Source organism: Schistocerca gregaria, chromosome 2 (genome assembly GCF_023897955.1).
Source record: "Schistocerca gregaria isolate iqSchGreg1 chromosome 2, iqSchGreg1.2, whole genome shotgun sequence".
NCBI classification, from domain to species: domain Eukaryota; kingdom Metazoa; phylum Arthropoda; class Insecta; order Orthoptera; family Acrididae; genus Schistocerca; species Schistocerca gregaria.
Window position 1 is genome coordinate 767,258,235 of NC_064921.1, and position 27,530 is coordinate 767,285,764.

General features: G+C 40.9%; 1 protein-coding gene across 2 annotated transcripts in view; it reads right to left on the reverse strand.

Annotated features, from left to right (window-relative positions):
- Positions 1 to 27,530, reverse strand: part of LOC126334992 (sodium-independent sulfate anion transporter-like) — a 183,679-nt gene that overhangs the window by 55,571 nt on the left and 100,578 nt on the right. For both annotated transcript variants that reach the window (XM_049997809.1, XM_049997808.1), the window contains exons 3-8: positions 16,932 to 17,127; positions 5,774 to 5,994; positions 5,515 to 5,689; positions 4,978 to 5,142; positions 3,826 to 3,987; positions 167 to 307 (exon numbers count right to left, since the gene is read on the reverse strand). In XM_049997809.1, the coding sequence (XP_049853766.1) occupies positions 167 to 307; positions 3,826 to 3,987; positions 4,978 to 5,142; positions 5,515 to 5,689; positions 5,774 to 5,994; positions 16,932 to 17,106 (1,039 nt within the window). In that variant the 5' untranslated portion in view covers positions 17,107 to 17,127. The remainder of the gene's footprint in view (positions 1 to 166; positions 308 to 3,825; positions 3,988 to 4,977; positions 5,143 to 5,514; positions 5,690 to 5,773; positions 5,995 to 16,931; positions 17,128 to 27,530) is intronic.

Below are 27,530 nucleotides of genomic sequence, written 5' to 3' on the forward strand. Positions count from 1 at the left end.
TGTCATTAGAAAATTTGTAATTATTCAGTTTAGTGACAAGGAGTAGTAACAACTGCATGATCAACCAATGAAGGGAAAAAAGATTCACATCTTTCAGGAAATACTTATTTAATTTTCAGGTTACCAAACCATGCCTAAAAGCGCTTAAAAATTGCAAATGACTTACTTCTAGTTTTCCACAACAACGGGATGACAGACACATCAACCATGAAGAACATAGCTGCCAAAATAATGGCTGACAATGTTGCTTTTGGAAGAAAGAAGAATGTTGAGGTCAGAAATGCTAGAGCCAACAGCACCAGTGCACCTGTAACCAACAGTCCCATAAGTAATTACTTGAACAGTTTGAGCCAAATAAATATTTGTTTTGAATATAACAGTATCATAAAAAGATTAGTTGCTACTCATCACATAGTGGACGAGCTGAGTTGCAGAAAGGCTCAACAAAAAGACTGCCAGGAAGTTAGCTTTCGGCCAACAAGGCCTTTGTCAAAAATAGACAGTATACAAACACACACAAACACACACACACACACACACACACACACACACACACACACACACACACATGACCACAGCCTCCAGGAACTGGAGCCAGCCAGCTTGCAAGAAGTGTGATTATGTGTGTATGAGTTGCATTTATGTGAGTGTGTGCATGTATGTGATCTTGTTGACCAAAAGCTAACATCCTGACAATCTTTTTGTTGTGTCTTTCTGTGACGGAGCTTCTCTGCTATATGGTGAGTAGCAGCTATCCATCTTTTTGTATTAAACAATGGAAAATCCAGGATGGAATGTAACAATAGTAGATAGGCACAACAAAAAGATTCACACAATTATAGCTTTCAGCCATTAAGGCCTTTGTCAGCAATAGACACACACTCACACACACACACACACACACACACACACACACAAATATAACATGCACACATGTCTGCAGCCTCAGACAACTGAAACTACGGTGCGAGCAGCAGCACCAGTGCATGGTGGCAGTGGCAACTGGGTGGGAGCAAGGTGGCTGGGGGGGGGGGGGGGATAGTATATGGGGGTGGCAGACAGTGAAGTGCTGGAGTTTAGATGGAGGGCAGGAGAGAAAGTGGGGAGGGGTGTAAGCAGTGGAAAGAAGATAAATATAAAGAAATTAAAAGACTGGGTTGGCGGCGAAATGACTGCTGTGTAGTGCTGGAATGGGAACAGGGAGGGGGCTGGATGGGTGAGGACAGTGACTAACGAAGTTTGAGGCCAGGAGGGTTATGGGAATGTAGGATGTATTGCAGGGAAAGTTGCCACCTGCACAATTCAGTAAATCTGGTGTTGGTGGGAAGGATCCATATGGCACAGGTTGTGAAGCAGTCATTGAGATAAGGGATATCATGTTCAGCAGCGTGTTCAACAACAGGGTGGTCCTCTTGTTTCTTGGCCACAGTTTGTCATGCAGACAGACAGCTTGTTGGTTTTCATGCCTACATATAGAATGCAGCACAGTAGTTGCATCTTAGCTTGTAAATCACGTGACTGGTTTCACAGGTAGTCCTGCCTTTGATGGGATAGGTGATGTTAGTGACCGGACTGGTGCAGGTGGTGGTAGGAGGATGTATGGTACAGGTCTTGCATCTAGGGCTATTACAGGGGTATGAGCCATGAGATAAGGGATTGGGAGCAGGGGTTGTGGAGGGATGGATGAGTACATTGTGTAGGTTTGGTAGATGGTGGAATGCCACAATAGGAGGGGTGGGAAGGATAGTGGGTGGCATCCTCTTTCATTTCTTACTCCCAATACATATTCACCTACTAAGTTTCCTTCTCTTCCTTTTCTTACCATCGAATTCCAGTCACCCATGACTATTAAATTTTCATCTCCCTTCACTATTCGAATAATTTCTTTAATGTCATCATACAATTCATCAATCTCTTCATCATTTGCACAGCTAGTTGTCATGTAGTAGGCATGGGTTTTGTGTCTATCTTGGTCTCAATAATGCATTCACTATGCTTTTTGTAGTAGCTTACCCACACTCCTATCTTTTTATTCATTATTAAACCTACTCCAGCATTTCCTCTATTTGATTTTGTGTTAATAACCTTGTATTCACCTGACCAGAAGTCTTTTTCCTCCTGCCTTCGAACTTCACTAATTCCCACTATATCTAACTTTAACCTATCCATCTCCCTTTTTAAATTTTCTAACCTACCTGCTCGATTAAGGGATCTGATATTCCACGCTCCTATCCAGAGTATGCCAGTTTTCTTTCTCCTGATAATGATGTCCTCTTGAGTAGCCCCCAACCGGAGATCCAAATGGGGGACTATTTTACCTCTGGAATATTTTGCCCAAGAGGACACCATCATCATTTAACCATACAGTAAAGCTGCATGGTCCTGGGAAAAATTATGGCTGCAGTTTTCCCTTGTTTTCAGTCATTCACAGTACCAGCACAGCAAGGTCATTTTGGTTAGTGCTACAATGCTAGATCAGTCAGTCATCCAGACTGTTGCCCCTGCAACTACTGAAAAGGCTGCTGCCCCTCTTCAGGAACCACACATTTGTCTGGCCTCTCAACAGATATTCCTCCATTGTGGTTGTATCTATGGTATGGTTGTCTGCATTGCTGAGGCACACAAGCCTCCCCACCAGTGGCAAGGTCCATGGTTCATGGAGGATTAAGTTATATACTCTGTGCAAAATTCTACCAGTCAGCTTCCTCTTTCATTAGTTATTGCTGGTCCATATTCACCTACTACTTTTCCTTCTCTTCCTTTTCCTACTATCAAACTCAAATCCCACCTGACTATTAAATTTTTGTCTCCCTTATCTATCTGAATAATTTCTTTATAACATCATACATTTCTTCAGTCTCTATATCATCTGCAGAGATAGTTGGCATATGAACTTGTTGTACTGTGGTAGGCAAGGGCTTCATGTCTATCTTGGTTACACATATGCATTCACCATGCTGTTTGTAGTAGCATATCTGCGTTCCTGCTTTTTTTTATTCATTGTTAAACTTGACCTGCATTACCAACATTTGATTTTGTATTTACAGCCCTGCATTCACTGGACCAGAAGTCTTATTCCTTCTGCCACTGAACTTCATTAATTCCCACCATATCTAACACAAACCTATCCATTTCCCTTTTTAAATTTTCTAACATACCTGCTCGATCAAGGGATCTGACATTTCATGCTCTGATCCACAGAAGGCCAGTTTTGTTTCGCCTAATAATCATCTCCTCCTGAGTAATTCCCACCTGGAGATCAAAATGGTAGAGCATTTTACCTTCAGAATATTTTACCCAATAAGCTGCCACCATCATTTAACCATACAGTAAAGCTGTGTGCCCTTGGGAAAAATTATGGCTGTAGTTACCCCTTGCTTTCAACCATTCACAGTACCAGCACAACAATGCTGTTTTGGTTGATGTTGCAAGATCAGTTCAAACAGTCATCCAGACTGTTACCCCTGCAACTACTGAAAAGGCTGCTACTCCTCTTCAGAAACCACACATTTGTCTGGCCTTTCAGCAGATCCCCTCTGTTGTGGTTGCACCTACAATGCAGCTATCTGTATTGCTGAGACATGCAAGCCTGCCACCAATGGCAAGATCCATGGTTCATGGAGGGCAAATTATTATACAACCCATGTATTGCCCATATAGTGTAGCACTACAAATATAATTTTTAAAGTATTAATTAAAATTGTGCTTACATGTTTAAATAGTTAGGACTATGTGACTATTCAGTTGTATTTCAATCTTATTAACCAAAAATTACTGCAACAATAAGTACATGAAGTGCTATATGATTTGAGTAATTGGTCATACCTGTAAAGAGGCCACCCATTGTTGTTTTTACTCCAGATGAATGGTTAACAGCTGTTCTTGTGAAAGATCCAGTGATTGGCATTCCATAAAATAATGAGCCAGCAATGTTACATACTCCCAGGGCAAGCATTTCTTGTGTAGCATCAATAGGTTTCCCACCAGCTGCAACAATGAGCAAGAAAAATAAATATAAACCCCCTGTTACAAGACTTCAAAATGAAATATTATTAAATTCCAAGGAAAATACAATTTTAAGTTTATTTACATAGAATTACATTTAATTAAAAAATAGATGGAAAACATATCTAGATACCAAACAAAAAGCACAGGTACAAACAGAAAGATACGTATATACTAACTTTCAGATCCAGCAATTATGTCCTGTGGAGGAAAAGTAACTGAGGGTTGGAGATATCACTTGCATTTGCCAACTTCATTAATTTTGTCTTCTCATTATTGTTTTTATCTTCCCTGAATTTTTTGCATGGTAACATATCATTTATGATTTTTCATTCAGTTTGTTGTTAACCTATCTCAGAACTGTTACAACTTGTAATGTCTCATGTTTTCATTTTCCATTTGTTTCTGTCCTCCAGTCTTTTACTACCTCATAAGAAACCCTCAATTTCTCAGATAAACTGGTTCCAGATTTTGTGATTTTTTTTGGGGCTCTACCTGATGTTACATAGTGAATGTATGTGCACTGTAGTTTTTTTATTGAGAGCACTTTCCTTATAGAAATTTTACAAACTATAAAATCAGATATGTCAGAGAAATGTAATTGCTCTATAATTTTAATATGCACATTTTAAACTGATCAAGAGTGTGATTAAAGCTTATCCTTGATGGTTTGTCCTATTAGGTATTTGTGACCTCATTTTTTGTTTCAATAAAATTTGCAATTTTAGGTTGTTAATAAATGTGACAGAAAATGAATGCATGCAGTTTTTAATTAACTAATTGTGCACCATGAAACAGTAGGGGTAAGAGAGTAAGATCAAAAGACAAAGAGTGGGGACAATCTGAGGTAGAATTACAGTGATAAAAGCTGAAATTACTTTTCATCTGTAACAGCATATTTAAATAATTCAAATATAATATCATTCAAATATAAATTAATTTATATATAATATCACATAGAAAATAACTTACCAAATGCTTTAGCAATTGCCACACTTTCCAGTATAGCAATCAGAGGCAATGTGATGATATTTGTGCCAAGAGCAGATACCATTTCTGGGAAGCTATATGTTTCATTTTGATATGTTGTACTGAATGGCGGTGGAGAGAATGGTGGGAGGCCACTTTGTATTTCACCTAAAATTGAATTAAGTTCACAGTTACCTCATGTAATACACTGGATGAGTTTCACTAGTTACATGTAAAATAAAGTAAGGCATGAAGTATGGTGTGAGATTTATGACTGCTTCTTATTTATGCAAAATTCATGTGATTCATTTTCATATACACTATATTTTTTTGAAAGAAACATTCAGTTGCCTTACTTAGCAGAAGAAGCATTTAGATGTTCATATATATTTCAAATGTTAGCATTTTCCTATTTTATGTGTGTGTGTGTGTGTGTGTGTGTGTGTGTGTGTGTGTGTGTGTGTGTGTGAGAGAGAGAGAGAGAGAGAGAGAGAGAGAGAGAGAGAGATAGAGCAGGTGGTCAAATAAAGTAAAACAAACCTGTTAAAGAAAAAGGAGCATTGCCATCTGTGTACATAAGATATGCCAAAAGAGTCCCGACAATACAGGCAATGGCATTTCGACTCAGGGCCAGAAACCAAAATACTTTGCTGAGTGCTTTCCTTGCTTTAGAACTCCCAGAAAGATCTCTTCCTTTGTCAATATCATTCAGTTTCTAAAACGGTAAAAAAATAAATGATAAGTTTATTTATGTTTTTAAGTTACATAGTGAGTGAACACAGTATATTCAAGTTTATACCTGTAAAAATAACAGCCCTATAATGGTACAGACTCCTAGAACAACATCCCACAGTTGAACATATGTAATTCTTTCCACTAAGTTTGACCAAGATTCAAGAAAATCATTGGAAGTGCCTCCAATTCCCAATAGACCTTTCAGCTGGGAAAATGCAATAGTAATAGCAGCTGCTGATGTAAATGCTGTTGTCACTGGCAGTGAGATAAAATCCACAAGAAAACCTGTTGATGAATAGTTGAAAGTTTAAATATTAGTGCTCACATTACAGCCACAATATAAATTTAATACTTAACTTATTGAAGTCTTAAAATCACACCACACACACACACACACACACACACACACACACACACACACACACACAAATGGTGACCCAAAAGTCCATTAACATTTGAAAAATAAATAATTCATGGAATAATCTACCTAGAGAGGTAAAAACTGACAGACATGCCTGAAATGACATGGTGTTTTATTGGAACAAAAAACAAGTGTAAAAACTGGCCAGCAGATGCCACTGGGCAGCAGCATGTCAGTGACACCACAGGGTGTGAGGTATGCCATTAAGTTACAGAATTGCATCATCCCTAGCCTGGCTGATAAACACCTGCTCAAAAGTACAAATTTTATGCAGAATAGCACACCATTCCATAGGGGTTGTTGTTGTTGTTGTGGTCTTCAGTCCTGAGATTGGTTTGATGCAGCTCTCCATGCTACTCTATCCTGTGCAAGCTTCTTCATCTCCCAATACCTGCTGCAACCTACATCCTTCTGAATCTGCTTAGTATATTCATCTCTTGGTCTCCCTCTACGATTTTTACCCTCCACACTGCCCTCCAATACTAAATTAGTGATCCCTTGATGTCTCAGAACATGTCCTACCAACCGATCCCTTCTTCTGGTCAAGTTGTGCCACAAACTTCTCTTCTCCCCAATCCTATTCAATACTTCCTCATTAGTTATGTGATCTACCCATCTAATCTTCAGCATTCTTCTGTAGCACCACATTTGGAAAGCTTCTATTCTCTTCCTGTCCAAACTATTTATCGTCCATGTTTCACTTCCATACATGGCTACACTCCATACAAATACTTTCAGAAATGACTTCCTGACACTTAAATCTATACTCGATGTTAACAAATTTCTCTTCTTTAGAAACACTTTCCTTCCCATTGCCAGTCTACATTTTATATCCTCTCTACTTCGACCATCATCAGTTATTTTTCTCCCCAAATAGAAAAACTCCTTTACTACTTTAAGTTTCTCATTTCCTAATCTAATTCCCTCAGCAGCACCCGACTTAATTCGACTACATTCCATTATCCTCATTTTGCTTTTGTTGATGTTTATCTTATATCCTCCTTTCAAGACACTATCCATTCCATTCAACTGCTCTTCCAAGTCCTTTGCTGTCTCTGACATCCAAGTCCTTTGCTGTCATGGATTTTAATACCTACCCCGAATTTTGCTTTTGTTTCCTTTACTGCTTGCTCAAAAGCTTTCTCTGAGTCTACAAATGCTAGAAACGTAGGTTTGCCTTTCCTTAATCCTTCTTCTAAGTTAAGTCGTAAGGTCAGTATTGCCTCACGTGTTCCAACATTTCTACAGAATCCAAACTGATCATCCCCGAGTTCGGCTTCTACTAGTTTTTCCATTCGTCTGTAAAGAATTCGTGTTAGTATTTTGCAGCTGTGGCTTATTAAACTGATTGTTCAGTAATTTTCACATTGCCAACACCTGCTTTCTTTGGGATTGGAATTATTATATTCTTCACGAAGTCTGCGGGTATTTCGCCTGTTTCATACATCTAGTTCACCAGATGGTAGAGTTTTGTCAGGACTGGCTCTCCCAAGGCCGTCAGTATTTCCAATGGAATGTTGTCTACTCCGGGGGCCTTGTTTCGACTCAGGTCTTTCAGTGCTCTGTCAAACTCTTCACTTAGGATTGTATTTCCCATTTCATCTTCATCCACATCCTCTTCCATTTCTATAATATTGTCCTCAAGTACATCGCCCTAGTATAGACCCTCTATATACTCCTTCCACCTTTCTGCTTTCCCTTCTTTGCTTAGAACTGGGTTTCCATCTGAGCTCTTGATGTTCATACAAGTGGTTCTCTTATCTCCAAAGGTCTCTTTAATTTTCCTGTAGGCAGTATCTATCTTACCCCTAGTGAGATAAGCCTCTACATCGTTACATTTGTCCTCTAGCCATCCATGCTTAGCCATTTTGCACTTCCTGTTGATCTCATTTTTGAGACGTTTGTAGTCCTTTTTGCCTGCTTCATTTACTGCATTTTTATATTTTCTCCTTTCATCAATTAAATTCAATATTTCTTCTGTTACCCAAGGATTTCTACTAGTCCTCGTCTTTTTACCTACTTTATCCTCTGCTGCCTTCACTACTTCATCCCTCAAAGCTATCCATTGTTCTTCTACTGTATTTCTCTCCCCCATTCTTGTCAATTTTTGCCTTATGCTCTCCCTGAAACTCTGTACAACCTCTGGTTCTTTCAGTTTATCCAGGTGCCATCTCCTTAAATTTCCACTTTTTTGCAGTTTCTTCAGTTTTAATCTACAGGTCATAACCAATAGATTCTGGTCAGAGTCCACATCTGCCCCTGGAAATGTCTTACAGTTTAAAACCTGGTTCCTAAATCTCTGTCTTACCATTATATAATCTATCTGATACCTTTTAGTATCTCCAGGGTTCTTCCATGTATACAACCTTCTTTCATGATTCTTAAACCAAGTATTAGCTATGATTAAGTTGTGCTCTGTGCAAAATTCTACCAGGCGGCTTCCTCTTTCATTTCTTAGCCCCAATCCATATTCACCTACTACGTTTCCTTCTCTCCCTTTTCCTATACTCGTATTCCAGTCACCCATGACTATTTAATTTTCCCCTCCCTTCACTATCTGAATAATTTCTTTTATTTCATCATACATTTCTTCAATTCTTCGTCATCTGCAGAGCTAGTTGGCATATAAACTTGTACTACTGTAGTAGGTGTGGGCTTCGTATCTATCTTGGCCACAATAATGAGTTCACTATGCTGTTTGTAGTAGCTTACCCGCATTCTTATTTTCCTATTCATTATTAAACCTACTCCTGCATTACCCTTATTTGATTTTGTGTTTATAACCCTGTAGTCACCTGACCAGAAGTCTTGTTCCTCCTGCCACCGAACTTCACTAATTCCCACTATATCTAACTTTAACCTATCCATTTCCCTTTTTAAATTTTCTAACCTACCTGCCCGATTAAGGGAATATTTTACCCAAGAGGACACCATCATCATTTAATCATACAGTAAAGCTGCATGCCCTCAGGAAAAATGACAGCCGTAGTTTCCCCTTGCTTTCAGCCGTTCGCAGTACCAGCACAGCAAGGCCGTTTTGGTTATTGTTACAAGGCCAGATCAGTCAATCATCCAGACTGTTGCCCTTGTAACTACTGAAAAGGCTGCTGCCCCTCTTCAGGAACCACACGTTTGTCTGGCCTCTCAACAGATACCCCTCCGTTGTGGTTGCACCTACGGTACGCCCATATGTATCGCTAAGGCACGCCCGCCTCCCCACCAACGGCAAGGTCCATGGTTCATGGGGGGGGGGGGGGGGGGGGGGGGTCCATAAGGGTATGTATGGAAATATCTCTTGCACACTTTGTTTGGTGAGGATCACATGCTGTTTGTGAGGTTACGCCTATGGTCGCAAGTCTACCATGGTCATCTCACCTCTTCAGAGATGCTAAAAGAAAACATACTATGGCAACTTCTCACCACACCTACTGATATGTGCTGGGTCTACAGTGCTATTCACCACATTGTCCCTCAACTACAGTTATTGTTGATGAATGACAGCTGACTTGTTGAGCATTTGTTATAAAGACCACTGCTTTTGCTAAAAATCAATTGTTATGCCAATTATTAATTTTGTATCAGATGAAAAACCATCTGATGGTCATTTTGTGCATCGTTTTTGCAGTTTCAATAAAATCCCATGTCATTTCAGTCATATGTGTCAATTTTTCCTTACTACCAACATTTTCGTGAGACGTATTGGATTCTGAAATATTAATGGTGTTTTGGGTCACCATATATACTCAATAATATATGTATGGAGGAGTTTAAAATACCTTGTGATGAAATAGACTAAATTTCCAAAAGTTGGCATGATTCAATAATAATAAACTGACTTTGCTAATATGTCACTCTTTGGAATATATATTTTATATGTCAGCGAGAAGGGGAACCATAGGGCTTATTGATGTTTAAACATGTTTACATGTAATCAGTGTCATCTTATAATGTATATTAACATGTAGAAATTATATTAATTGCTTAAACAGTCCTTTAGCTAAACAACCCTAGTATAAAAACTTAAGACAGTTATTCCATTCTGTTTGCATCATTGTATTTTTAGATTAAATGATGATGTATAATATAATAATTTATTATTCTGCATAATTCAGAATACTGTATCCTGCCATTTATATTGCATGCCTTTAAAATGGATACATCACATTAAATGATACTGTATGCCATTTCTGTCTATCATTGAGTACAATTTGGCACTAAAATTGCAGGTCGTGTATGAAATTACCTGAAACTCTTGAACGCAAATAATGGAAAGTTCATGGCGGAATAACAACAGTATTATGAAAGGGATAGGTTACTACTCACCACATATAGGAGACATTGTGTTGCCAACAGTCACAACAAAAAGACTGTGTGTGTGTGTGTGTGTGTGTGTGTGTGTGTGTGTGTGCGTCCACACTCTTATGGACTGAGAGCATAAATGTATAGCAGTCTTTTTGTTGTGCCTGTTTTTGATTCAGCATATCCTCCATGTGTTGAACAGCAGTCTACCCTTTTTATGAAATTCTTGTATTGTACAATATCCTTTATGTTGTACCCATTTCACTGCCATGCTCATGAATCTACTCATAGGCCCCAATTCAATGCTTTTGGGGAGTTTATTACAGAGAGTGGAGGCAATATGTTTGTCAGTGAACTTTTGCCAGCTTTGGAAATTGACATATTAATCAAATGTCCATTTCTCATGTTATGGTGCTGTACTAATATTCTGTAAGGAGTACAGTACTCACTGAGCCCTTACTTTATATGCTCTTGCTAATTTAAATATATAAACTCAGGACAGTCATAATATTAAGCTCTTTGAAATACCATATACATTATTTTCATTGGGCATTTCCAGAACTGCATCTGATAGGGCTTTTCTTCCATTTAAAGATAGTAAAATTACCTTCTAATAGAGTACCTTTAATCAGATCGGAATGGAAGAAGGCTTAATAAGCATACATAGGCTATGTTTTACTGAAGTAGTCTCTCAGATAATGCAGTAGGGGAATGCACTTGAGAGCCAAGTCATTGTGAATATCTGAGTTAAGTATTTGATCAGTGTAGTATTCATAAAAGATTTACTGTATTTTCTGGTAGTATGGAAATTAATTATGATATTCACAGTTTTATTTTTATTTAACTTTAAGAATTTTGTCTGAAACCATGGAAACTCATGCAGCCATCACTGCTAGTACAATCTCTTGTAGCTCACTTTGATAAGAATTTTGAGTAACCAATGTTTTGTTATCAGTGTATAATAGCCCATTACTTTACAAGGAAGGATTAAAGCTAGATTATTTATATGGTCAATGAACCTATATGGACAAAGAACTGAGACCTTAGGCACAGCATTTGCAACTTCCGAAAACGTGTTTTTTTTTTTTTAAATTGTCTTCACACTCTTGCTGTTGTTGTTACTTAAGCAGGATTGCCAAACACAAAGACCATTCTCTCCTTTTCTGTAGTATTGAAGCTGTTAGAATTTTGGTAGTGTCTGTATGAAAAGCTGTTCTTGATTCCAATTGTGTGCTGCATTAAATGGAAAAAGAAGCTTTAAGTGATTCATTTGAGAAGTGTATATTTATGCAGTCATTGATTCCTGTGCCAGTGAAGACCTCATAAGTTCACACTTGAGATTTAATTGCAGTATGCCTGACTTTTCTCTCTGTAGAATTTAAATACTTCTAAATGCTTTTAAACTAAAGGAGGTCACTCATCAAAAGGCAGAAGTGTTGAGTTATTGATAGGCACACATAAAAGAAAGGAAAGTTATTAGCTCATCAGAGGACAAGTCTGAAAGACAGCAAGGTTTTTTTTGTGTGCTTATTGAGTATTCAGCAGTTCTACTTTTTGGAGAGTGATATCCATTCAACAATTTTCATACAATATTTACTTTTTGCTGTTTTTTTCAATGTCTGACAGCACTCATTTGCAGAGCAGGCCCATGCCTTCCTGAATTTTAAAAGAAGCTTGGAAATCTGTTGAATTCTTTAATATTTTACTTTTCATTGAATTTGTATGGGATTTGACAAACATATTTCTTATGTACGTATACTGCTTCACAGTCTTTTAGTATTTTGCAAATTGAAGTACGCACTCCAACTTATAATTTATGATCCAGATTCACATTCTTTATTATCCACTGACTACATGTAGTGGAATTGGCTTAACACTGATATACACTCCTGGAAATGGAAAAAAGAACACATTGACATCGGTGTGTCAGACCCACCATACTTGCTCCGGACACTGCGAGAGGGCTGTACAAGCAATGATCACACGCACGGCACAGCGGACACACCAGGAACCGCGGTGTTGGCCGTCGAATGGCGCTAGCTGCACAGCATTTGTGCACTGCCGCCGTCAGTGTCAGCCAGTTTGCCGCGGCATACGGAGCTCCATCGCAGTCTTTAACACTGGTAGCATGCCGCGACAGCGCGGACATGAACCATATGCGCAGTTGACGGACTTTGAGCGAGGGCGTATAGTGGGCATGCGGGAGGCCGGGTGGACGTACCGCCGAATTGCTCAACACGTGGGGTGTGAGGTCTCCACAGTACATCGATGTTGTCGCCAGTGGTCGGTGGAAGGTGCACGTGCCCGTCGACCTGGGACCGGACCGCAGCGACGCACGGATGCACGCCAAGACTGTAGGAGCCTACGCAGTACCGTAGGGGACCGCACCGCCACTTCCCAGCAAATTAGAGACACTGTTGCTCCTGGGGTATCGGCGAGGACCATTTGCAACCGTCTCCATGAAGCTGGGCTACGGTCCCGCACACCGTTAGGCCGTCTTCTGCTCACGCCCCAACATCGTGCAGCCCGCCTCCAGTGCCGTCGCGACAGGCGTGAATGGAGGGACGAATGGAGACGTGTCGTCTTCAGTGATGAGAGTCGCTTCTGCCTTGGTGCCAATGATGGTCGTATGCGTGTTTGGCGCCGTGCAGGTGAGCGCCACATTCAGGACTGCATACGACCGAGGCACACAGGGCCAACACCCGGCATCATGGTGTGGGGAGCGATCTCCTACACTGGCCGTACACCTCTGATGATCATCGAGGGGACACTGAATAGTGCACGGTACATCCAAACCATCATCGAACCCATCGTTCTACCATTCCTAGACCGGCAAGGGAACTTGCTCTTCCAACAGGACAATGCACGTCCGCATGTATCCCGTGCCACCCAACGTGCTCTAGAAGGTGGAAGTCAACTACCCTGGCCAGCAAGATCTCCGGATCTGTCCCCCATTGAGCATGTTTGGGACTGGATGAAGCGTCGTCTCACGCGGTCTGCACGTCCAGCACGAACGCTGGTCCAACTGAGGCGCCAGGTGGAAATGGCATGGCAAGCCGTTCCACAGGCCTACATCCAGCATCTCTACGATCGTCTCCATGGGAGAATAGCAGCCTGCATTGCTGCGAAAGGTGGATATACACTGTACTAGTGCCGACATTGTGCATGCTCTGTTGCCTGTGTCTATGTGCCTGTGGTTCTGTCAGTGTGATCATGTGATGTATCTGACCCCAGGAATGTGTCAATAAAGTTTCCCCTTCCTGGGACAATGAATTCATGGTGTTCTTATTTCAATTTCCAGGAGTGTACAATAAGTAATCACTCTGTTAATTAGACTACTTTTCACATTGCATGTACAAATAATTTATCCTATATTAAACTGTTGTATAGAATTGTAATCCTAATCCTAAAACTCAATTTCTACACTACCAGTATCCAAGAATTCTCTTAAACTGTAGACTGGATTGTTTATTAACCCTTTATACAACTTTTAAAATTATTGAAAGATTTACCTTTTAACAATTTACCACATAAATGTTGCTGTAATACAAATATTAATCTGCCAATACAGTACATGCTCTTTCTTATTCAAAAAAATGTAGTCTTTATTTTTGTACAATATTTGCTCTGTATATTGTAACTCAGTGATCTTTTAATGTAGAAATAATGAAATTAATGCAAATTTATTATTATATTTTGTTATACATTGACTTGTCCTACATCAGAATGTCCTATTTGTGTATTATAAGATTACCAGGACCAATAATAATCTAGTCTGCTCTACTTTATTTATTGCTGAATGAGGCAATTTTGCCTGTTTCTGTCAGCCTATGTCTAGGAATGTCAATATTCATCATATTTCTGGTGTATGACAGTATATGTTCTCTCTGGTGACAAACTTTGCTATGTTGTTTTTTGCAGATATCAATGATGCATGGATATAAAGATTTATCACTGTCATTATTCTGGTCTTAGTGAATAAATGGTGGCAGTGTTCCTTTGGATCAACCTTACACATTATTCTTAGCACCTTTTTTTGAATCACTAATACATTGCTAATGTGATGTGAGTACCCCGTAACAACAGCCCATGTCCTAATGCCCAAAGTAAGCTATCCTAAGATATTCATGTGTCACTAGATCAGATAATTCCCGTATGAGATAGGACACCTTTGATATCTTTCTGACGGCATGATTAATGTGGGGTTGTCAGTTTAGATTGGAATCAATATGTATTCCAAGCAATTTTACAGATTTTGCTTCTATGCCTTTAGTTAGTCCCAGCAGCAGGTATTGAGTTTTCTCTGGATTTCAAGGCAGTTTTTTAGATGTGAACCAGTTTAGTGTTAGGGAGTGTGTCCTGAGACTTCTGGCATAGCCTTAAACTACACTATTTGATCAAAAGTACCTGGACACATGGCTGAAAACAACTTACGAGTTCATGGCACCCTCCATCGGTAATGCTGGAATTCATAACAGTGTTGGCTCAGCCTTAGCTTTGAGGACAGCTTTCACTCTTGCAGGCATATGTTGAGTCAGGTGGTGGAAGGTTTCTTGGGGAATGGCAGCCCATTCTTCACGGAGTGCTGCACCATGGATAGTTATCGATGTCAGTTGATGAGGCCTGGTACAATGTCGGTGTTCCAAAATATCAGAAAGGTGTTCTATAGCATTCAGATTAACACACTGTGCAGGCCAGTCCATTACAGGGATGTTATTGTCGTGTAACCATCCCGCCACATGCCATGTGTTATGAACCAGTGCTCGATCGTGTTGAAGAATGCAAGCACCATCCCCAAATTGCTTTCAACAGTGGGAAGCAAGAAGGTAATTAAAACATCAATATAGTTCTGTGCTGTGATAGTGCCTTGCAAAACAACAAGGGGTGCGAGACCCCTCCATGAAAACCATGACCACACCGCAACACCACTGCCTCCGAGTTTTACTGTTGGCACTACACATGCTGGCAGATGACGTTCACAGGGGATTCGCCATACCCACACCCTGCCACCAGATTGCCACATCATGTACTGTGATTTGTCACTCTACACAACATTTTTCTGCTGGTCGATGTCCAACGTTTCTTACATCAAGTGAGGTGCCGTTTGGCATTTACTGGCATGATGTGTAGCTTATGAGCAGCCGCTCAACCATAAAATCCCAGTTCTCTCATTGCCTGCCTAACTGTCATAGTACTTGCAGTGGATCCTGATGCAGTTTGGAATTCCTGTGTAATAGTCTGGATAGATGTCTGCCTATTGCACATTACAACCCTCTGGAACTACCTGTCACTCAACAGATGAGGTCAGCATGTCTGCTTTTGTGCTGTACGTGTCTCTTCACATTTCCGCTTAACTATCATATCAGAAACAGTGGACCTAGGAATGCTTAGGAGTGTGGAAATCTTATTTATGAGCTTATGACACAAGTGACACCCAATCACCTGACCATGTCAGAAGTCCATGAGATCTGCAAAGCACCCCATTCTGTTCTCTCATGATGTCTAATGACTACTGAGGTCACTGATATGTAGTATCTGGCAGCAGGTGGCAGCACAATGCACCTATATGAAAAACGTATTTTTTTGTGAGTGTCCGGATACTTTTGATCACATAGCTATCTCAAACTGTGGCAGGTAATGTTGTGTCATCCGAATAGCAGATAAGTGATTGAAGCCCAATATAATAGGGCAAATTTAACATCTGAAAATGCTATATTCTATTTTCTCTGTGAGGTCCTGGATCAATTAAACAAAACATTTCATATGATAGACATATTTTTCGATTTAACTAAGGCATTTGATTGTGTTGATCAGCAAATATTGCTCCAGAAGTTGGAATACAGGTAGTACCTCTCAATTGGTTCACCTCTTACTTTAACAACAGACACAAAAGGTCATTATTCACAGACATTGGTCAGACATGTGTTCGAATCACCATCCCGCCGAATGCGAGTCCTGTGTGATAAGTCACTTAGCGACCTCACTTAGTGCCCCTCCCCCTCCCCCCCTACCCCCCTGCAATCCCCAAGTGCGCAGCTGACCACACAAAAGTAATCATTGGTACATACCTGATGATGTGCGACATATTCACCCGTTTGCAGTGGATCGGTCGAGTTGTCCTGGAGGCAGCTGTTTTTATGACAATCAATGTACTTATTACAGTGGAAGCTCTGTCTAAACATTCTTGGTAGTTGTGCTTTTCGATTTCGCCACTTGTGATTAAGTGAAACACACAGCTACTGGACGTTTTTTCTTCATGAGAACACCAAACATTCACACCCCACAAATCAGCTAAGGCCATATACACTCTACCTCATAACCCATCACACGTGAGTCTTTCCACTAGTTCGCGAGGGAATTAGGCTGCAGGTTTCATTCTAATATGACTCGCTGATCTTAGATACCTAGTATCTATTAGTATAGCTCTCACATGCAGAAGGAGTTTTATTAACTACCACATGAAATATACAAATAATCATAGTTTAATGAAATTATAACTTACCCAAATGCAATATACCAAATACAGATATGATGCAGCCAGTGAGAAAAGAAAGCAGTATTGCAAAATCCACTCCTTTTCCAGCAAGTGCGTCTTGTGTCATTAGCGACAAGATGGCTGTAGGCCCAATTGTAATGTCTTTACAGCTTCCCAGAAATATATAAACGAAAGCTCCCATAAATCCAGCATATAATCCATACTGTAAAAAGAATTACAAGATTTTAGTTAAACTGTAATGGCAAATGAGCTTAGGAGGAGCTGGGTTAAAAACAAAATTAAGAAAATAACGGGTAGTAATGTTAATAAAACAGTCTAATAGAATGGCGTTTTTCTATTTATTAGCCCCCCCTTTTTTTTTTTTTTTTTTTTACAAAGGGCAGCATTCCATTACGAGTTCTATATATTTTCTTCATAACACGTAAACTTGGCTGTGTAACTAGTTTCATTGAAATAAGCAGTAAAACAATTAACTTGTATGGCCATACTGTCTACAGTTGTTTTCATGTCATCGAGCTCGTAACACCTGTTTTAGGCTTGCCATCTACATTCAGTACAATTTGAACCAAAATTTTAGCTGTACACGTTTCAACCATTGCTGAGGTGGCTGTGAGGTACAAGGAACAACCTACTGACAAGGTCTTAGAACGAGTAGTTCAATCAAATCTTTTGTTTGACTGTAGGCAATCATATACTAAAACAATGGTGTGGTGAACGTCGGCTGACAAGTTTTGGCTGGATGGAGTTGGAGGAAGAACTTAACGGTGACGAGGCAAAACATTATGACAACTAGTTTAATAGCATGTTGGTGCACCTTTGGAGGTCAGTACAACAGCGATTCTGCATGTCATGGACTCTACAAATGCCGTGGTAAGTTTCCGGAGGTATGTGGAATCAGATGTCTACATAAGTTCACTCAGTGCCCGTAAATTCCAGGAAGTGGCTTCTGTGCATGTCCGAAGGAACAGGCACCGCGGCGACTAAACATTATGATATAGGTGCATGAAATGTAATTTCAGCTGCGAATATGGGCAACCATCAGCTGTATAACGAGAATGGGAACAATGAAAATTTGTGCCGGACTGGGATTCGAAACCTGAGAAGCGGGAATTTCGGGCTTGAGACCTGGTCCGGCACAAATTTCATTGTGGTTCCATTTTACAGTTGATGGTTGTCCACGTGCACAACTGTGAATACGTTTCATGTATTAACTGCCATGGTCCTCAGACCAGTGTAGAAATATCCCAGACTCGTGACACGGACTTCTAGAAGGTACTATTGCCGTCGGGGAAGACAGCAAGCAACAGTGCATGCATGTGGACAACAATAATGTTTATCTACATCTACTCATACTCCACAGGCCATTTAATGGTGTGTGGCGGAGGGTACTTCTGCTACCACTAACTGATCCCCCTTTCCCTGATCCACTCGCGAATGGTGTGTGGGAAGAATGATTGTCGGTAAGCCTCTGTATTGGCTCCAAATCCACTAATTTTCTCGTCCTGGTCATTACACAAGATGTATGTGGGAGGAGGTAGTATGTTATCCACCTCTTTCTGGAAAGTGCTCTCTCGAAATTTGAGAAGTAAACTCTCCATGATGCACAACGCCTCTCTTGTAATGTCTGCCACTGGAGTTTGTTGAGCACCCCTGTAAGACTCTCGTGCGAACTGAGCGATCTTGTAATGAAATGTGCCGCTCTTCATTGGATCTTCTCTACAATCCTACCAGTCCTACCTGGTAAGGATCCCAGATTGACGAACATACTTAAGATTCTGCCGAACAAGCATCTTGTAAGCCACTTCCTTTGTGGATGCGTCACATTGCCTTAAGATTCCTCCTAAGAGTCGCAGTTTGGCATCTGTTTTTCTTACAAGTTGTTCTGTATGGTCATTTCTCATTGCAATCGTAATTGATGTTGTTGTTGCGTCAGCGTAAGAACATGTAGAACTTTGCTGTGGCGGAGCTCCATACTCGACAATTTGCCCTGATGGGAGTGCTCCAAGTGTCCCCCTTGCTACCTGTTCTGCCACCCATCCTGCTGTACTGTGTGGGGAAGCCGCCGACAATCACGTTCTTGTGATGAGGCTAAGACGTTCAACACCTTTTCACCCACTAGCGATTTCGTTGTCCTTCAACAACTTTCCACAGATGCTCAGGACTGTAGCACGCACACAGCCGACCATTTTCGTAATTTCAGAGATGCTCGTTACCACGTGCTGGACCATATGATGTTGTTCTTTGTAAAAGTCTTTTATGTCGGCGTATTTCATTATTTGGGCCCCGTATCGTCGCTAGGAAATGCAATCCGAAAACAAAGGAAGTAGGTTACAGTGCACTTGTTCACCCACTGCTTGAATACTGCTCAGCAGTGTGGGATCCGTACCAGATATGGTTAAGAGAAGAGATAGAGAAGATCCAAAGGAGAGCAGCGCGCTTCGTTACAGGATCATTTAGTAATCGTGGAGATGACAGATAAACTCCAGTGGAAGACTCTGCAGGAGAGACGCTCAGCAGCTCGGTACGGGCTTTTGTTGAAGTTTCGAGAACAAACCTTCACCGAGGAGTCAAGCAGTATATTGCTCCCTCCTACGTATATCTCGCGAAGAGACAATGAGAGAGATTAGAGCCCACACAGAGGGATACCGACAATCTTTCTTTCCACGAACAATACGAGACTGGAATAGAAGGGAGAACCGATAGAGGCACTCAAAGTACCCTCCGCCATACACCGTCAAGTGGTTTGCTGAGTATGGATGTTGATGTAGATTCCTCATTTTTTTCTATTTATTGTTATTTAATCCGACCACAAATGGTCGCGTGCTGGGTTGTCAGTATACCACTCTTCAACCAATGACATTTTAAAAATATTTCAAAAATGAGAAAAAAGCATTAGGACTGTTTTTCTATTTCAAATTAAAAATAAAAGACAGGCAGCTAAAAGAAGAAAATAAACACATTTTAAAATCACAGCGCAGAAGAAAAAAAAGCTGCATCACTGCAATTTCACTTTAAAACTCTGAATGACCTGCAGTGAATGAGAAGTATTTCGGAACGAAGGAGTTTGTTCCACAGGGCAGAGAAGTGTGGATGGAAAAGGAAGGTTCAGTTATGTGAGACAACTATGGAGATGGAGGTAGGAGTTGGAGTGGGTAACAGGAATACAGAAGATGGGAAAGACAGAAGGTGAGGAGGAGTTTGATGTAGTGGTAACAAGAGGAAAGGGATGGGGATGCGTGGAAAGGGAATATGAGAGAGGAGCCCTGATGTGCAGTGGAGTAGGTGGGAAAGAGTTGAAGCTGGTAGGAGGGATAAATATTGGGGCGGAGCCCATTGTCTCGGAGAGGGTTAAAGTTGCGTTGGGCTAGGTTATACAGTGTGTGCAAGTGTAGGGACGGTACGAGACGTATGTAAAGATGCGGCAGCATATCAGTGTTGGTGATCAGAGGAGGGACAATGGGGTTATTTGAATCTAGTTGATAGTAGAGGAGATGTGGAGGTGTCTGACATCGGTGAGGAGACGTGGGAATCTCATGAAATGTTGGGAGGATTCTTGTGGGGGAAGGTAAAGGAATGCGGAAAGTGAGACGGAGTGCGTAACGTTCAGGGGTTTGGAGGTACTTACAGGTTTCTTTGTGGGGCGGATATCCGTCCAGTATTTGCGTATCAGAGGATGGGTCAGATCAGGTTATTGTTGGTGTGGATAATATTGGAAAGGTGTACTCCCTAATTCGGCTGTTAGTAGTTTGGTTCCCCATTCACCTCTGCTCCTCTTATACTGCGTAGTCTTCTTTCAGCATAAAGTTACAGTAACGCCACCGCCACCAGGCGTCTCTTGATGGGCACTGATCATAATATTTTGGCTCTTCAAGTGTCGGATGAATGGGAAAAGGAAAAAATACGACAGTGAAAGAATCTGCTGTTTGTCCATAAAGGCAGCGTTATGATGTTAAAAGAGGAAACGTCGTATATGTAGACAGGTTTGCTGAAGTCAGTCGTAGGAGTCACCAAAAGAGGAGGATTGACAAACTTGGTCATAAGATGTCAACTGTAACATTACAGGCTGTAAGCCCTGTCTAAGGTGAGAAAGCTTGGAACGTAGTTGGTGGTTGCAACGTGCAGCGGAGAGAAGAGAGGCCTACTCAGATATCTGTACGCAAGGAAAAATGTGTGGCCATCGGGATGAGCGGCGAACTGGCCGCACATTTTCGGAGAACTTTTACCATCATTCGGCGGAAGATTTCATTTGGGCATTTATAATTGGACCAAAACATTTACAGTACTCTAACGTGAGATTTTATACGTAGGTCGATGTTCCTGCCGCCATCAATTTACGACTAACAAGGGAATCGCGCCTACTCGTTATCAGCGATTTCGTCCAAAAAAGAAAAAAAAAAGTTCACATTTGAATGAAATCTTATGGGACTTAAATGCTAAGGTCATCAGTACCCAAGCTTACACACTACTTATTGTTGTTGTGGTCTTCAGTCCTGAGACTGGTTTGATGCAGCTCTCCATGCCACTCTATCCTATGCAAGCTTCTTCATCTCCCAGTACCTACTGCAACCTACATCCTTCTGAATCTGCTTAGTGTATTCATCTCTTGGTCTCCCTCTACGATTTTTACCATCCACGCTGCCCTCCAATACTAAATTGGTGATCCCTCGATGCCTCTGAACATGTCCTACCAACCGATCCCTTCTTCTAGTCAAGTTGTACCACAAACTTCTCTTCTCCCCAATCCTATTCAATACATCATTAGTTATGTGATCTACCCATCTAACCTACAGCATTCTTCTGTAGCATCACATTTCGAATGGTTCTATTCTCTTCTTGTCCAAACTATTTATCGTACATGTTGAAAGACCCCCTTTCAAAAATTTATACAAGACTGAAACACAATATTTTTGGCGCAACGCAATCTGACTTCCAAAAATCCCTACGAAAGAATGGCCCCGACTAACATTAACCTATACGTCTCACAAATCACTTGCCTCACAAAAATCTTCGTTACTCAAACTACTGCAATACAGCGAGCGCCACTACTGCCAGCTAAATAAAAGATTCAAACTACTGAAGGCACAAACTACTGACAGGCATAGTTAGCAAATGAAAGATTTTGATAGAGAACAAACAATGTATTTACCTTAATAGTCATAATATATACAGCAGTTCATGACATCCATTCTTACAAATTTCAAAACTCCGCCATCTCTCTCCCCACGTCCACCACTGCTGGCGGCTCACCTCCAACTGCGCAACGCTACGCGCCGCTAACAGCCAACTGCCCAACGCTATAATGGCAGACAACAATGCAAACCAGCCACAGACTGCACACGGCACAGCCAGTGATTTTCATACAGAGTGCTACGTGGCGGCGGCGTTACCAATAAAAAAACCTAAACAGCCTACTTACAATGTTTCACTTCCATACATGGCTACACTCAATACAAACACTTTCAGAAAAGACTTCCTGAGACTTAAATCTATACTCGATGTTAACAAATTACTCTTCTTCAGAAACGCTTTCCTTGCCATTGCCAGTCTACATTTTATATCCTCTCTACTTCGACCATCATCAGTTATTTTTCTCCCCAAATAGCAAAACTCATTTATTACTTTAAGTGTCTCATTTCCTAATCTAATTCCCTCAGCATCACCCGACTTAATTCGACTACATTCCATTATCCTCGTTTTGCTTTTGTTGATGTTCATCTTATATACTTCTCTCAAGACACTGTCCATTCCATTCAACTGCTCTTCCAAGTCCTTTGCTGTCTCTGACAGAATCCAATGTCATCGGCAAACCTCTAAGTTTTTATTTCTTCTCCATGGATTTTAATACCTACTCCGAATTTTTCTTTTGTTTCCTTTACTGCTTGCTCAATATACAGATTGAATAACATCGGGGAGAGGCTACAACCCTGTCTTACTCCCTTCCTAACCACTGCTTCCCTTTCATGCCCCTCGACTGCCATCTGGTTTCTGTACAAATTGTAAATAGCCTTTCGCTCCCTGTATTTTACCCCTGCCACCTTTAGAATTTGAAAGAGAGTATTCCAGTCAACATTGTCAAAAGCTTTCTCTAAGTCTACAAATGCTAGAAACGTAGGTTTACCTTTTCTTAATCTAGCTTCTAAGATAAGTCGTAAGGTCAGTATTGCCTTACGTGTTCCAGTATTTCTACGGAATTCAAACTGATCTTCCCCGAATTCTGCTTCTACTAGTTTTTCCATTCGTCTGTAAAGAATTCGTGTTAGTATTTTGCAGCTGTGGCTTATTAAACTGATTGGTCGGTAATTTTCACATCTGTCAACATCTGCTTTCTTTGGGATTGAAATTATTATATTCTTCTTGACGTCTGAGGGTATATCGCCTGTTTCATACATCTAGTTCACCAGATGGTAGAGTTTTGTCAGGACTGGCTCTCCCAAGGCCGTCAGTAGTTCCAATGGAATGTTGTCTACTCTGGGGGCCTTGTTTCGACTCAGGTCTTTCAGTGCTCTGTCAAACTCTTCACGCAGTATGGTATCTCCCGTTTCATCTTAATCTACATCCTCTTTCATTTCCATAATATTGTCCCCAAGTACATCGCCCTTGTATAGACCCTCTATATACTCCTTCCACCTTTCTGCTTTCCCTTCTTTGCTTAGAACTGGGTTTCCATCTGAGCTCTTGATACTCGTACAAGTGGCTCTCTTTTCTCCAAAGGTCTGTTTAATTTTTCTGTAGGCAGTATCTACCTTACCCCTAGTGAGATGTACCCATGCCCGAGGGAGGACTCGAACCTCCGCCGGGACCAGCCGTACAGTCTATGACTGCAGCGCCCTGAGACCGCTCGGCTAATCCCGCGCGGGAGATTTCGTCCATATTTATTGTATGTGCAGGGCTTGCCCGGGAATGAAAGTGCCCAAGTTGTGAACTCCAGATGGCCAAGCGTTTAGAAAAAAAGGCGTTTTTGGGGCCGATTGAGGAGACATGAGCCATTTATGTCAGTGTACATCACAGGTAACCGTTAGTTCCGCGGAAAGCGGACAGAAAGGTAAACCATAGGTCGGGAGGTCGAGTCTCTAAACGGAATCCTCTTTTATTTTAAAATTTTCCGCTACTTATACTGTAAATAGAGCGAAATAAAACGAAATATATTGTATTTACTAATATTTTCATAACAGGCACGTCCACTAAGGGACAGCAAGTTCTACAAGAGAATTTTGTATATAAAATAACATGCTTTTATTATTTTACCGTTGATTTAGACGTGCTGGGGTAATAATCATAGTAACAACAGAGGAAATAGAAAATGTCTCGGTATCTTGCGTACGTTATAAACGTCGAATTTTTCAATTACACTGTTGTTTTAAACTTTACAGTGGAAATAAACCTGGTTTACACTCATCGCACAGTTTGGCAGCAAAATGCACATAACAAATCATTTGCTGTACACTGTAATGTATTTTGATGCAGTCTTACCGGTATGTGATTTCTTTCTCTCTCTCCATGGGCCGATTGTACTTCAATGGGGAACATATTATTCGCATGTATAGGGCGAGAGCTGCTAGAATGTCAAAATTAAACTAACGCAATGGAAAGTCCTGTACGATTCAATTACAATCTCTTTCGGGAAGTTGTTTGCGGAGATCTCGTGGTCGCTGTCAGTACAATCCTTTCTTGGAAATCTACTTGCAATGCGCAATTTTCCTTTGCCTTTCTTTTCCATGCCTTTTATGGGAATAATAATAAGTATAATGCATTTAAAATTATTTGCAGTATAAGTAATGTAAAAAATGGAAATTACAATAAACAAAAAATATTTCTGCACAGCGAATCATCCCCCGACCTTCAAATTACAGTTCTCCACTCTTACCGCTGCGCCAACTGCTCCTTGGAAACCACGTTGACATAAACGGCTCAAGCCTCGCCCTACCCGCGCCAGAAATAATTTTTTGAAACTTTACACCATCTCGAGTTCCTACTTCTGGCACTCTTTTACGGCCAAGCCCTGCATATGTCACAAATTTGGACAAAATAGATGATGACGATTAGGAGCTGTTCCCTTGTAAGTTGGAGTGTTGCTTTCACTTGGAAGCTTTGCATTCCCGTGCGTTATTTGGTAGTTGTGTCCGGCTGTAGCTGTTTCATGTATGCTATATAAAGGACAGCTAATGATACTGTGGAAAATTATGCGAGGATTCGTGCTAACCCCTGTACGGGAGGATTCTCTCACAACTGAAGTTTGGAATACTATTTGTCAGCCTTAGATCGTATAAACAACAGTAGAGTTAGTTACAGAGAATTTGCCTCGGAAGAATTTCTTAAATAATTAAAGAGAGAAATAATGACTGTGCAATACGGACACAACACAGTCGGAATAGTAGCCTCAGCGGAATGTTTAGTCTGTTGCTTGACAGGATAATGATAATAATAATAATTGTTGTAGACGTAGACTTAAATATCCGGCTTTCTAAATCGTGGATTGAGCAAAATACCATTGCTGGGAAGTCTCTACGTAGTCGATAAATCAGGAAAAACTGAACCTCACTTCTCTCAGGCGCCTTCGGCAACAACAGTGACCTCTTTTGCACCTGTTTGTATGACTAAGTAATGATTCGGAATACGAGAGAGCGATGTAGTGGGTCTTAGCACTCTGGTCGTCTGCAGCTCAGCTTGCTGCTGACGTAATGTGACATTAATGATTGATGGCGCATCCGGTTTCTGTCTGTCTAATTCAATTTGGATGGCGAGAACGGACTAATAATTCCCGGACCGTCCAGGCGAGCATAAAATCGCAGTTCTGGCAAATGAATTCAGAGAATTTCGTTATTAGGCTGCTGCTTCAGCTTTAGTTAGTTAGATGATTACCAGGAAACCCCCGATTCTTTAAATAATCAATGTCCCATGTATAAAAATGGCTTCAAACGTCTTATTACTTTACAAATAAGTAATGTGTTAAATATTTGATGTTAATCACGTAAGGGAGAAAAAGTTTAAAAAATGTTTGAAATTCTGCTTAAAGTTTGTTGGAAGTATTATGAAATACTTGATGAATATACTCTGTGCAACTTGCGCTCCATTTTAAACAAAAGCACGCTTTTCACGCACTCGATGTTTATGACGTAGTATCTCCTGAACTATGTGTCGTTCAATTATGTAATATTGTAGTTACATTGAGTGTAGCTTATATGTGTATACTGTTTGTAAAGTGTGTTGCGAATAGCGTCGGTAGTAAAGAAGCGATAAATTAAAACGTCATATTAGATGCTGAAGTTTTACTGCAAATACAGGAAAATTCAGTAACCGATAAATTTTTTTTTCTTTCACCATTTTGGGCGGTGTGTCAGGGACGGAAATTTTAGAAAAGATGTAAAGTCTGTTGCAAGTCACTAAGGGCTCTTATTCTCAAATGACAGATGAATAAAGCCCGGGTATTTGCTCGTCCTCTGACGCTGCCTGAGTACAAGCTCACAGTTCCTAACTGCTATACTTGTATTCTTGTGCTAAAGTTTTAACGTGTGATTATACCTCTTAATGAGAAGTTTATTACTGCATTTTAAATTCTTAAATTCGATCAATAACTACACGAAATATTGAAAGTAAAATTTTTGTTGCATCTGGGACCTGTCAGATAGGCAACCTGCAACAGATACTGCATTCTGGGTTCCGAGATGCTTAGTAGTATAGAAGACTAGCCGAGTTTTCATCGTTGCCAGGGTATGTATTTACTACAATCTTGCAGCAGTCCATCTCCTCCTTCTCCCTCTGCCAGCCGCGGTGGCCGAGCGGTTCTAAGCTCTTCAGTCCGGAACCGCGCGACTGCTACAGTCGTAGGTACGAATCCTGCTCGGGCATGGATGTGTGTGATGTCCATCGGTTAGTTAGGTTTAAGTAGTTCTAAGTTGTAGGGGACTGATGACCTCAGATGTTAAGTGTCATAGTGCTCAGAGCCATTTGAACTTCTCCCTCTCTCTGTGCATCTCCTCCTCAATCTTCTCTATCCATCTTCCCCTCCCCCCTTTCTCTGTCCATCTGCTCCTCACCTCTCTGTCGATCTTCTCCTTCCCCCTCTGTCGATGTGCTCCTTCGCCCACCCCCTCCCCCCACTGTCCATCTTATAAGTCAATATCCTCCTCCCCCTTACCTCCTCGTCACTGCTCTAAGTCTATAGTCTCCTCCTCTCTCTTAGTCTATCTTCTCCTCCCACCTCGCTCTGTCAATCTCCTCCTCCCCCTCACTCTATCCATATCGTCCTTTACCCGTCCTGTGTCCATCTCCTTCCTTTCCATTCCTCTGTCCATTTGCTCCTCTTTCCCTCCTCTGTCCATCTCCTCCTCCCGCCTCTCGTCATCCATCTACACCTCTTCCCTTTTGAAATCAAAATTAAAACGCCTGTATCCATCACTTTTGTATGTAATTTATTTGTGCAAGCAGTTTCGGATTTCCATTACACCATCTGCAGGCCCCTTGACCAACGAAACTGAGAAGAATCCAATGTCATGTGCAAAGCCAATATTATTTAACCGGTGTCTGTAAATCTCTGGTTTACAAGACACCATCCCTTCGTTCATCAACCGACTGTCAGGACAACATTGAGGATCTGAATGTAGGTGT